Source organism: Rhinoderma darwinii, chromosome 1, assembly GCF_050947455.1.
Source record: "Rhinoderma darwinii isolate aRhiDar2 chromosome 1, aRhiDar2.hap1, whole genome shotgun sequence".
NCBI lineage: Eukaryota > Metazoa > Chordata > Amphibia > Anura > Rhinodermatidae > Rhinoderma > Rhinoderma darwinii.
This window is the reverse complement of record NC_134687.1, coordinates 608,635,725-608,648,982: the sequence shown is the minus strand read 5'-3', so window position 1 is coordinate 608,648,982 and position 13,258 is coordinate 608,635,725. Positions and strand designations below refer to the sequence as shown.

Sequence of the window (13,258 nt, the reverse complement as noted above, 5' to 3'; positions counted from 1 at the left end):
CGTGCCACGCAGCGTCCCCCTGGCAGGTCGTGCCACGCAGCGTCCCCCTGGCAGGTCGTGCCACGCAGCGTCCCCCTGGCAGGTCGTGCCACGCAGCGTCCCCCTGGCAGGTCGTGCCACGCAGCGTCCCCCTGGCAGGTATGTCTTGCCACGCAGACCCCTCGCAGGTATGTCTTGCCACGCAGACCCCTCGTAGGTATGTCTTGCCACGCAGCTCCCTTGTAATAAATGGACAGGGAAGTCAGGGGCTTCTCCTGGAGTGGAATCCCCGATTCTGTGATTAGTCACAGCGTCGGCAACGCTTTGGACCGGGATTCCGCTTCAAGTATTGCCCCTGATGTCACTGTCCATATATGGACAGAGACATCAAGCACTCCGCCTAGGAGCGAAATCCCTGGCCACAGGGGCATTCCGCTCCTTCAGGGAGCTACAGTGGTGCTATCTACAGGAAGGGGGGGGGGGGTTCTATCTACATGAGGGCTGCAAAAAATCTCCTCCTCACATACATTACGCGCTGTGAGGATGAGGAGAGAAAGTACCGCCGTGGCAGAGGTTCAGAGGAGTGTTGCGGCACCCATGGATGGTTCTCACGGCACCCTGGTTGGGAACCACTGCATTAGGCAGTGCGTGATTTATACATACCTGCCCATGACCTGGTGCGGCGTCGTCCTCGTCCGTTAGCTGCTCTGGCCAATCCAATAACAGAGAGCGTGCATTACAGCCTGGGGATCGCTGGTGAAGCGCACCCCCTCCCCCTGCCATGTAAGTGACCTGACCGCTGGTTGGTCAGGTCACAAGTTCAACTTGGAAAAAAATAAATAAAAAATAATCACGATTCTTCAGCCGCCCTCCCTGTGCTGGACGCCCTAGGCACTGCACCCCCAGTGCCTAGTGGCAAATACGGCTCTGAAAGCCAGTGATAGTGATATCACAGTGATCCAATGTCCGTCTGTGGCTTGCATCTAATATCATTAGTCTAACTCACTATTTATGTGATCTCATGTACTAAACACCTTTCTGCTATTTATTTATTTTTTTGCACTGTTCATTTTTAGTTTTTAGGATTTCGATATGCCAACTTTTTAGCTCCGACCATAGTTACCACCCAGCTTTCCTTGAATCTTTAATGCAAATCTGCCTACTTATGCAGTGGTATGAGCGCAGACCTGGGGTCAGCAACCCTCGATACTCGGTACGCCGGCTGTCAGGGCATTCTGGGAGTTGTAGTTTCACAACAACTAGAGTGCCGGAGGTTTCTGACCCCTGGAGCAGAGAAATGTATCACTCTTGGAGGCCTGCCTGGGCGGAAAACAGAAGAAAGCATCGCTTAATTTTCTGCCGTGGAAATCGCAACATTTGCTATTGGTTGCAGGTTTTATGTCCCCATTGATTTTAATGTTGAAAACCCGCAACAGAAAGGCAGCGATTCCAAAGCATAAATTGACTGAATTTAAAAATAAAAAAAAACTCGCCCCAGGTCAATGTATGAACGTTTTTTTAGGCTGATTTTTTTTTTTTTTACGCAGCGTGTGGTTGAGATTTGTTCATATCTCATCCACTCTGCTTTTACTGTAATACAATGCAGAGTTTCGCTACGTGTGAACATACCCTGATAACACCTGTATGAGCAGTAATGGCAGCTGTATTGGTTTGTCACCCAGCTTTCCCGGTAACTGATATAACAAAGAAACGGCTAAATAGAATGGACATGAGGATGTAAAACCAAACTGGGGTACAGGAGCACAACTACAGGGGATGCCCAGGGTGCAGTCGCCCTGGTCGCTGAAGACACTAGTACTATAAACGGCATAATATAATTGTTTGGGTGGGCTGTGACAATTTATTCTTTGGGCGCAGGAGCTTGACGTTACACCTCTTATAGCGACAAATTATGATTGGCAAATTGATCAGTGTTGAATAAATACCAACCTATTAATGTAATTGCAAAGCTTGCTGCGGCTCGTGCTTTGATTAAAAAAAAATGGGAGCTGTAAGTGAAATCCAATGACGGATATGTAGGTGGTTCCTATGTTTTGTGTAATATCTGGTTGTCATGACACTGCACGGCTATGCTTTTTCCCGACAAGCCGCAACTATTTTGGGATACTTGTTCCCTCGTCGTCGTAACTTAACATTGTGCGTGCTTAATCCATGAAGGCCTGGTGTCTGTACACAGAGAGCCGAGCACGAAACAGGCGTTCACAAGTGTACACGTTGTCCTGACGGCCGCCGCCGCATCCATTATCTGCTTTGTTATCTGGATTGGGAGGGATACGAGCTGCCTCCACAATGCAGCCCTCTCCTGTGTCTGTGTGAACAGGGTAGGCGAGGGTTAAACCTCAGGAGTCTCTTCCACGTTGTAGACGAGGTAAATGAAATCATGTACAGGGCTAGACCTGACTCATTCAGCATTCATCTCGGAGATTGTCAAGGTCGCAGCGCACAGGTGAGTCTCACGGTCCATAGTTAATGTCGCTGTTTGTGTTCTCCTTCCGGTGCCTGCCTGATTTCAGCTCAACGTCTCCGACAACTTCACGCTCCTTGCGTTGGTCTTTATTGTATTCCTTTTACGGATGTTGACTGATAGACGGGTGTCTTGGCTGCCAGGTTGGGGCATTGAGAATCTATGGCAAGTAAGGTGAGCTGCAAATAGTCAACATGGGCATCCATAGTCGCTACAGGTGCCCATAAATGTAAACACATCAGACGGTACAGGCTTCCCAGGTGTACATCAGTGTGTGTGTGTATAGATGTAAAATGATATTGTGGTATATTACGCTGTTATATTGTATTATGTTACATTGTACTAGATTTAATCATATATATATAATTTTTTTTATTTTATTTTTTTTACAGGTCAATGTTAAATTATGTTGTGATTTATTACGTTATATGATATTACAATACGTCATAGTACTTTATATTATCATACATCCTATTTGAGATGGGAAAAAGTGATATTTATGTGGGTGCCAATATTTTAGCTGCCCCGTAGCGGTGTGCCAGCCGCAGCTGCCCCGTAGCGTGGTGCCAACCGCATTTGCCCCGTAGCGTGGTGCCAACCGCAGTTGCCCCATAACATTGTTTACCTGTTATGTTTGCCCTATAAAAGTGCATGCCTGCACAGACCGTCCATAATGTTGTGTAACAGCCCCAGATGAAGCCCCATGACAATGTGCCTTCCACAGGTGTCCTCATAACAATGTGCGCCAGCCACAGTGTCCGGTCGTAGGGATGTCTGGATGTAACCAAGAAAATAAAGGCCGTTTTGTTTGTTTTCGTTCGGTTTTTTTTAAGACATTTTTTAGCTAGCCCCTCAAACTTTTTTAATAAGAAAACATGGCCCATCTCCTCCTAGTCTCCTTCTGTCTTACTAGCTGAAGGGGTGGGGCTTAGTCACCCCTAAATAGCTTAAGCCCTTCCTCCTTTTCCAAACTTCTTGCTTCTCATGCTTTAGCACTGGAGATAGATAACAGAGGGTAAGACTAGATCAGATTTATTTATTTTTTCCATTAAATTCTGGTATGGAAAAGAAACGGATCAAGGAGGATTTTTTTTAGCGGCTAATGGGTATTCTAGTGCAAATACATGCCAGGCTAGTCTGGCATGGCTATTATGAATACTGGCATATTAGTGTTTATAAACCCTGACATTTACATTCACTTGAGATCTAACCATAAGAAACGTAAACATCTGGTTTTATGTGTCCTGTGCTGCCAAGAAGAGGAGTTGCTCCTGCTTTTGTTGTGTTTCGTCCCGTACTATTACACATCACTGAACAAAGAAAGTAAAAATAATGATCCCGCCATGTAGGCTGCTGCTGGAACACACACGCCGCGTTCTTTCTCCATAGGCCACGATACGGATCAGTTACGTTTATGTCAATGGTGGGGATGGGTTATTATAGCGTTTGTCTTGTGTGCAGCTTTTATGTTTATGTGCTGCTGTGGATATGCCAATGACATAAAAATTATGTCTGGAAGTTACTCGGGGACAAATAATTGTTTCACCTCAATCCCTAGGGTCATCATTCTCTTGCATAAAAACAATATTAGTAAATAGAAGTTCTTGGTTTAATGTAAAACTGTGTGTGAACCAATATAATACCATTACCTCAAGGTTGTTTACCTGTCAGGGTTGTTACCTGACAACCCCTGTGGTTGTCGCTCAACTTCCCAGTTGCCAGAACTGCGTAGCTACATAGGTATGCAATTATTCCTTCCTCTCTAGACAGATTTTCAGATGAGGACTCTAAGGTAGCGGGGTGAGAACCCCCTGGGGAGCTGTAAAGACTTTCAGATACATACTGTCATTTGATTCTCTAAGTTCGGGGCATATGTAAGCCATGCCCATGTTAGGCCAGAGAATGCCCTCAGAACTACAAGAAACTCCTTTTTTTTTTGTGGTCCTCTTTGAGGGGAAGTTCCATGATAAGGTATGCTTTTGGTCCTCTCAAAGCATTTCTGGTAACGCCTAATGCACACGACTGTGTGTGCGGGCAGAGTCCCATATGTGATCCGTGGAAAGATAGGACATGTCCTCTTTCCACGGTTCTGTGTGACAACCCCTGTGGAAGCTGTAATGGTATATTGGTTGTTATCCAGACCGTTTAGGGCCCTCATGTATTTGCCGGCACGGAGAGCCGCTACAAAGAGCATCTTACTCTGGAGGTCCCGGCATTACACAAACTTTTTAATGCTTCATTTCCCCTGCGGTGGCGCTGTAGGGCAACTAAACACTTGCTCCACAAATTACAGCTGATTGCTGGAGATCCCAGCAGTGAGACACCCATCAGCCTATCATCATGTGACCATTCTAACAAAAATGGATTGACCAATGTGGAGAAAGCCTTTAAATATCTAAAAAGTTTCCATCAACAGAGCTTTAGCTATGGAAAATTCACGTGTCTTTGCTTTATACAGGCTTGACGTTTCCTATAGCTCACTTGGAATCATACTGCAATTTTTTTATTATGTTTTATTTTTCTTTACCCTTTTTTGGCATGTTGGGCCAGTCGACTATTTCATTAAAATTTGTGCGTAATTGAACTGTTTTGCACAATCCAGACGATATCAGCAGATGGCTTATCACCCACTCATACCTTTAAATCTTATTCTTCATACGCAGAAGGCCATAGATTTGCCTTCTGGCATTTCCCTTGAAACATTTTATTCCTTTCATAATGAGAGCGTGTTGTCTCATACTTGGCGAGACATAAATCTATTCATCTACGTTTTTCTTTTATCATATCTAAAATTTCAGTACCCCTCCCCCTAAAAATTACTTTAAAAAAAATAACAATGTGGGCTTAATTACGGATTTGTCATCACATTAATAGACCGTCATTAGATGGTGTTGGGATGTGATGTAGTAAGAGCTGGATGTCTTCTGTTTGTATGTTGTATGTGGGATGAGTGGAAATGTGTGCAACTCATGCAGAAGTGAGACCATTAAAGGGGTTTTCTGGAGAGAGAGAAAATTGGTGGCTTATCCTCAGGATAGACCATCAATATCTGATAGGTGTGGACCCAACTCTCGGCATCCCCGCAGATTAGCTGTATTTCAATAAAAAGATGTCACTCGTGCGAGCACTGCTTCCCCTTCATTTCCTTTACTTCTCAATACTGTAAAACGCCAACATACTTGTAGCGGTAGTACACAGTATTACAGCCTTCTGTAATTGAAGTCAAGAGCGTCTGATCCCCAATAATCAGATATTGATGGCTTATCCTGGGAATAGACGATGAATTTTTGCTCTCCGGAAAACCCCTTTAAATTGGTTCTCCACTTTGGACAATCCCTACTTGTTGGAAGGGTCCCTTGACGATAAGGTGATCACAAAGTGTCCCCCTGCTTGGACCCCAAGCAATCTGCTGTAATCTTGGGGGGAGCCTGAGAATAAGTGTTCAATTTCCCTGCAGCGCCACCACAGGAGAAACTATGCATTACACAATGTCCATTCATATCAATGGTTTGTCTTTGTAATACAGGACAGGACAGGTCCTCCAGAGAGAGGGACGCTCTTTGTAACCGCTCTTCACTGTGGTCAATAGCTGAGGATCCTGAACAGAGGACCCCGCCTGTAGTAACCTGGAAATCCCTAATAGGGTGTAAGAAAATGTTTTTTCTTAACTGGATGCAATGCTTCTAGGAGATAATATTTCCGAATGTAGCACCCAATACAACATGCCAGCATTTTTCTACTATTAGATTTAGTATAAGTATAATAATTATATACTAATGTGTGACATATTACGGCTCTGTACAACTAGAACGGTTTGTGACAGCACCTAGGGGATGTGAGTCTAGCTGCCCAGAACCCATAGGTTTGACTGTAATGGGACTTCATTAACTGGTTACAGTATACCACAGTGCCCAATGTTTATTGAGGCATGTTTACTGTGCCTATGGGGGCACTCTTGCACTATTGAAATGCTCTGGCTGTCATGGCGGCATGGTCAATACAAGAGGGGGGAAAAAAAGTTGTTCATACAAATATTGGCAACGCTCTTGTATTGATCCAGTGTCGTGATATGGTGTAATTTCTTAATCTGTAGTAAATCTGCCCCCTACTGGAGATGGTCTCTAACCTTATGGGGAAAGACCGATTCTGTATGAAATAGTGCTGGTTCCATTTTTAGGTTTTCTATTTGGATTCTGATACTCTCAATGATTACGTAAATTAGACGTTCCGGAGACCCGGGCGCAGTACATCTCTGGACCCGCTTATCTATTTGTTGCCAACACTCCCCCAATTGTAAGTAAAATACCTTAATACAAATTTAACTGTACAATTTTGCAGTCAAATTTTGTACACACGTTATACAATAATGAAGTCTGATCACGCCCTGCAAAATTGTCACAAAATGACATTCGCAAAATAAGTCTGAGCTACAAAATCGTGATCTCTGTTCCAAAATGGTTTTATGTCACAAAATGTATTCTGTGCCACAAAGTGACATTCTGTAACCCAGTGTTGTATTTTGTATCATAATATGGTTTCCTGTTTCATTTGCCTTTATGTTCAATTACAGTACGCTAGCTTGACCAGTCAAGTATATGATGGTGGATCCGTTACTCTGTCATTGGGCCACCGATCCCATGTAAAGAAATGATACCGGCGATTTTCTGGTTCCTAGGGTTCGACATTTTTACTGATTGCCCTTTGGACATGTGCTGCCTGAAAAATTAAAGGAGTTGTCCATCTTTGCGCAAATGTTATTTTTATTTTTTTAATCCCTGGCCGAAGCGCCGATGCTAGTATGTAAATTCTGTGCTGAGTAGTGATTTGGCATGAGAAGATCTGATTAATATAAGACAGACTGGTTGCTAGGAATGGGGTGCCTAACAACTGATTTTGCGGTTACAGTGTATCCATAGCAACCAGTCTATCTCTCGGGATTCTGTTTAGGTTAAATGGGCACTGGTATCACAATTAAGAAGAGGAAGGGCAGCTTGGCTTCAATCGCACTATTCCATCCCCTTCATTATTAATCTGATTAATAAAAATGTTTTCAGGCGGAGAACTTCTTTGTTGATATGGACTCAGCACTTTTTCTGGATCCACAATCAGTCTAATAGAAATTATGGTAAATTTGCAGTAAGCTTTACTCAAAGCCAGTGTGTCTAGTAGATAGTGACGTATGTTATTTGTATATAACACCCTGCTACTGCCCACCCCCACCTTACATCCCAGACTGGTAGTCCAATATTGGCTCACCTCCGCTACATCCTACGGCTTTACTTCCGTGGACATTTTGCCAGGCCTATTATGACACAAGCATGCAATCAAAGAATTAAGTGAACAACTTTCCGTAATCCTCATGTCAAAATGCGTAATATGTGATAACCGCCTCCGCGTCCCCTTCACAGACGCACAAGTGGAGAACATGTTGCTAGGTGACGTGAGGACCTCCTCTTCAAAGTACCGTTATGGAAAGAAAGGCCTTCACAAAACAAACAGGCGATCTCTCCGCTTCTCCTCCGTTTGGGGTTATATTGTGCATTTTACATTTAGTTTTATTACTACTTATCTAAAGAAGACATTAATGTCTCGTGTTTATTCCTCGTGCAGACTTTTTTATTAATACGTATATAGAAATATATCACGTTAATAGATATTGGTGGCAATGGTCACTAATTGAATATGAAGCGCCCCCCCCCCCCCATCTTTACAGAGATGTCCTGGAGCAGCTGAATTATCCCAGTTGCTGCAGATCTGTATAATATACACTGCAGATGCTGCAAAACCTCATAATATACCAAATACCTGCTGCAGAACCTCATAATACACACCTCAGCCGCTTTAGAGCCTCTGTATATACTCCGCTGCTTCAGAATGCACAATACGCGATGCAGTTGCCGGAGAACCTCATAGTACACATCTCACTTGCTGCAGAACCCCACATAATACACATCTCAGTTGCTGCAGAACCTCATAATACACATCTCAGTTGCTGCAGAACCTCATAATACACATCTCCGCTACTGTAGAACCTCATAATACACATCTCCGCTACTGTAGAACATCATAATACACACCTCAGCTGCTGTAGAACATCATAATACACACCTCAGCTGCTGTAGAACATCATAATACACATCTCAGTTGCTGGAGAACCTCATAATACACACCTCAGCTACTGTAGAACATCATAATACACATCTCAGCTGCTGCAGAATATCATAATACACATCTCAGCTGCTGTAGAACATCAAAATACACATCTCAGCTGCTGTAGAACATCATAATACACACCTCAGCTACTGTAGAACATCATAATACACATCTCAGCTGCTGCAGAATATCATAATACACATCTCAGCTGCTGTAGAACATCATAATACACACCTCAACTGCTGCAGAACATTATAATACACATCTCAGCTGCTGTGGAACATCATAATACACATCTCAGCTGCTGTAGAACATCATAATACACACCTCAGCTGCTGTAGAACATCATAATACACATCTCAGCTGCTGTAGAACATCATAATACACATCTCAGCTACTGTAGAACATCATAATACACCTCAGCTGCTGTAGAACATCATAATACACATCTCAGCTGCTGTAGAACATCATAATACACCTCAGCTGCTGTAGAACATCATAATATACATCTCCGCTTATAATAAGCATAAGATGCTGTTGAACTTCTTAATACACATCTCCGCTGCTGTGGAACATCATGATACACACCTCCGCTGCTGTAGAACATCCTAATACACATATCAGCTGCTGTAGAACATCATAATACACATCTCGGCTGCTGTAGAACATCATAATACACACCTCAGCTGCTGTAGAACATCATAATACACATCTCAGCTGCTGTAGAACATCATAATACACATCTCAGCTGCTGTAGAACATCATGATACACATCTCCGCTGCTGTAGAACATCCTAATACACATATCAGCTGCTGTAGAACATCATAATACACATCTCAGCTGCTGTAGAACATCATAATACACATCTCGGCTGCTGTAGAACATCATAATACACACCTCAGCTGCTGTAGAACATCATAATACACATCTCCGCTGCTGTGGAACATCATGATACACACCTCCGCTGCTGTAGAACATCATAATACACATCTCAGCTACTGTAGAACATCATAATACACAGCTCAACTGCTGCAGAACATTATAATACACACCTCAACTGCTGCAGAACATTATAATACACATCTCAGCTGCTGTAGAACATTATAATACACACCTCAGCTGCTGTAGAACATCATAATACACACCTGAGCTGCTGTAGAACATCCTAATACACATATCAGCTGCTGTAGAACATCATAATACACATCTCGGCTGCTGTAGAACATCATAATACACACCTCAGCTGCTGTAGAACATCATAATACACATCTCCGCTGCTGTGGAACATCATGATACACATCTCAGCTGCTGTAGAACATCATAATACACACCTGAGCTGCTGTAGAACATCCTAATACACATATCAGCTGCTGTAGAACATCATAATACACATCTCGGCTGCTGTAGAACATCATAATACACACCTCAGCTGCTGTAGAACATCATAATACACATCTCAGCTACTGTAGAACATCATGATACACACCTCCGCTGCTGTAGAACATCATAATACACATCTCAGCTACTGTAGAACATCATAATACACAGCTCAACTGCTGCAGAACATTATAATACACACCTCAACTGCTGCAGAACATTATAATACACACCTCCGCTGCTGTAGAACATCATAATACACATCTCAGCTGCTGTAGAACATTATAATACACACCTCAGCTGCTGTAGAACATCATAATACACACCTGAGCTGCTGTAGAACATCCTAATACACATAGCTGCTGTAGAACATCATAATACACATCTCGGCTGCTGTAGAACATCATAATACACATCTCAGCTGCTGTGGAACATCATGATACACATCTCAGCTACTGTAGAACATCATAATACACATCTCAGCTGCTGTGGAACATCATGATACACATCTCAGCTGCTGTAGAACATCATAATACACATCTCAGCTACTGTAGAACATCATAATACACATCTCAGCTGCTGTAGAACATCATAATACGCATCTCAGCTGCTGTAGAACATCATAATACGCATCTCAGCTGCTGTAGAACATCATAATACGCATCTCAGCTGCTGCAGAACATCATAATACGCACCTCAGCTGCTGCAGAACATCGTAATACACATCAGCTGCTGTAGAACATCGTAATACACATCTCAGCTGCTGTAGAACATCATAATACACATCTCAGCTGCTGAAGAAATTAATAGAGAACCTAGCAGCTGCAGAACCTCTTGTGTGTAGGAAGGGACAATCAATAATGTTCTAAGATGTGGCGGGCATCTGCAGCAGCTTTGGCGGATATTAATGTAAAAGCATAGGGTCTTCACGGGTCTTGCTATCTGTCATTCTTGGTCTCCAGAATGATATATCGCAATCTATCAGGACTGGAGAGAGATTTTGTGCTGCTGATGTGTTTGGCTCACAGAGGATTGTCTATGCCGGATAAAATTGTAACAAACCCCCATCTGTGAGAAGTATTCGGTCTGTACAGGTTTTCAGGCTTTGGATGTAAACAAGGATGTTTCAATCACTGACTGTAAGCAGAGATCTTTACAATGGTCAGGCATTGAAACACAAAGCCTATGAAAAGTTGAAGTTTTACAATAATTAGGATGTATTTACGCCATGTTTAATGTCCTTTGCCGTTCGTCTATTTTTTCATGCGATAACTAATTGAATATTAGAATAAAACCATAGAAAATTCGATATTTCTTCTTCTATTACGTCCGATCAACGTTTATGATCTTTTCCCGTTGTATCGGTAACCATTATCGTTACATATTAAAGGGGTTGACTAGTAAGGCCTCATGCACACGACCGTAAAAACTCCCGTTATTACAGGTCGTAATTACGACCCGTAATAACGGACTCATAGACTTCTATTGGCCACGGGTACCTTCCCGTTTTCTTACGGGAAGGTGCCCGTGCCGTTGAAAAAGATAGAACATGTCCTATTTCAGTCCGTAATAACGGCACGGGCAGGCCCATAGAAGTCTATGGAACTCTCGTAATGACGGGTGGCTACATGTGTGCACCCGTCATTACGGCAGCGTTGCTAGGCGACGTCAGTAAATAGTCACTGTCCAGGGAGCTGAAAGAGTTAACTGATCGGCAGTAACTCTTTCAGCACCCTGGACAGTGAATTCCGATCAGAATATACATCAACCTGTAAAAAAAAAAAAAAAAAGACGTTCATACTTACCGAGAACTTCCTGCTTCCTCCAGTCCGGTCTCCCGGCCGTTGCCTTGGTGACGCGTCCCTCTCGACATCCGGCCCGACACCCCTGGATGACGTTTCAGCCCATGTGACCGCTGCAGCCAATCACATGCTGCAGCGGTCACATGGACTGCCGCGTCATCCAGGGATGTCGGGCTGGATGTGAAGAGAGGGACGCGTCACCAAGACAACGGCCGGGTAAGTATGAATTTCTTTTACTTTTACCTCGGAAAGGGCTGCCCCTTCTCTCTATCCTGCACTGATAGAGAGAAGGGGCTGCCGATTAGTGCAGTGCAATTTTGCAGCGAAAACGTGCCCGTAAATACGGGTGGAATACTGGTGACACCGGAACCGTATTTATGGGCACGGGTCCGTAAATACTGGTGCAAAACGGGTCGAATTCGTGTGACAGCGGACCCGTATTTACGCCAGTATTTACGGGTGGAAAAAAATACGGTCGTGTGCATGAGGCCTTAGAAAAAGCTTTTTCAAATACTGTATTAAGGGATTCTGAGTTAAGAGGGGCCGGGGGTCACCCATTCATACTCCTCTTTTAGCCAGAGTGGAGAGCGACTACAAAGAGCGTCTCTTGCTCTGGGGGACCCGGCACATCCATTCATTACATAGATATCACATTGATTTTAATTAGAACTGTGTGATTCTTGTTTTCTCCTGTGGTGGCGCTGTAGAGAAATTGAACACTTGCTGACAGGGCCATATATTACAGCCGATCGCTGCGGCTCCAGCAGCAGGACACCCTTTTATAAACTTATCGAGGGAACCATGTAACAAAAAGGCATTGTCCAAAGTGTAACACAAAACTGGAAATGTACGGTCTTTAAATACACCCTATAAACACGCCCCACCCCCATTTTTATGTCCAATAAATCTACCCAATCCTGTTAATAAATATGCTAAATTTAAAAAAGCAAATGAGTCGGGTGCTGGGCTGCTTCTTAATATTCCCATTCCCGCCTTTTTCATGACGGCTCCAGACACGTAATAAACCTGTAAAGACTTTTTTTATTTTTTTTTAATGCGAAACCGGTCGGTGCACATTATGCACAACGCCTCGCGCTGTAATATGGAGAATCCATGTGTAAAGGTATGCGATTTACTCCCCAGTAACGGCGAGCGTGCCAGAAATGGAACATCGGTTACCGTGGTAACAGTCTCATAAAATGATGTGTAGGTGAATGCAGAGGTAAGGACGGAAAAGAGAGGAAAAAAAAATCGTGCCCAGTCACAGAAAACTGATTGGTAAATTATCCGTCACATAAGGATTGTATGAGCTGCTATAGGGAAGGGAGGGGGGGCTGGGAATTGTAAGTTTGCGCTGGCTGGCGGTGTGGAGCTGGCACGCTTGGCTTTGTCTTATTCTTCCGAAGACTTGAAGTATCAAAGCGATCTCCAGGAGTCGGCGAGGATCCCCCGGAGTTCAGC

At 43.6% G+C, this 13,258-nt stretch overlaps 1 protein-coding gene across 9 annotated transcripts in view; it reads left to right on the top strand.

Moving 5' to 3' along the window:
- Nucleotides 1-13,258, top strand: part of NEDD4L (NEDD4 like E3 ubiquitin protein ligase) — a 328,543-nt gene that overhangs the window by 216,121 nt on the left and 99,164 nt on the right. Inside the window, exon 1 of one of the 9 annotated variants that reach the window (XM_075841180.1) lies at nucleotides 2,131-2,446. The exons of 6 other annotated variants lie outside the window; for them this stretch is intronic. In XM_075841180.1, the coding sequence (XP_075697295.1) occupies nucleotides 2,381-2,446 (66 nt within the window). In that variant the 5' untranslated portion in view covers nucleotides 2,131-2,380. Of the gene's footprint in view, nucleotides 1-2,130; nucleotides 2,447-12,921; nucleotides 13,020-13,156 lie in introns of those variants that run through there. 2 more of the 9 variants (XM_075841187.1, XM_075841193.1) reach the window with 2 other exon arrangements.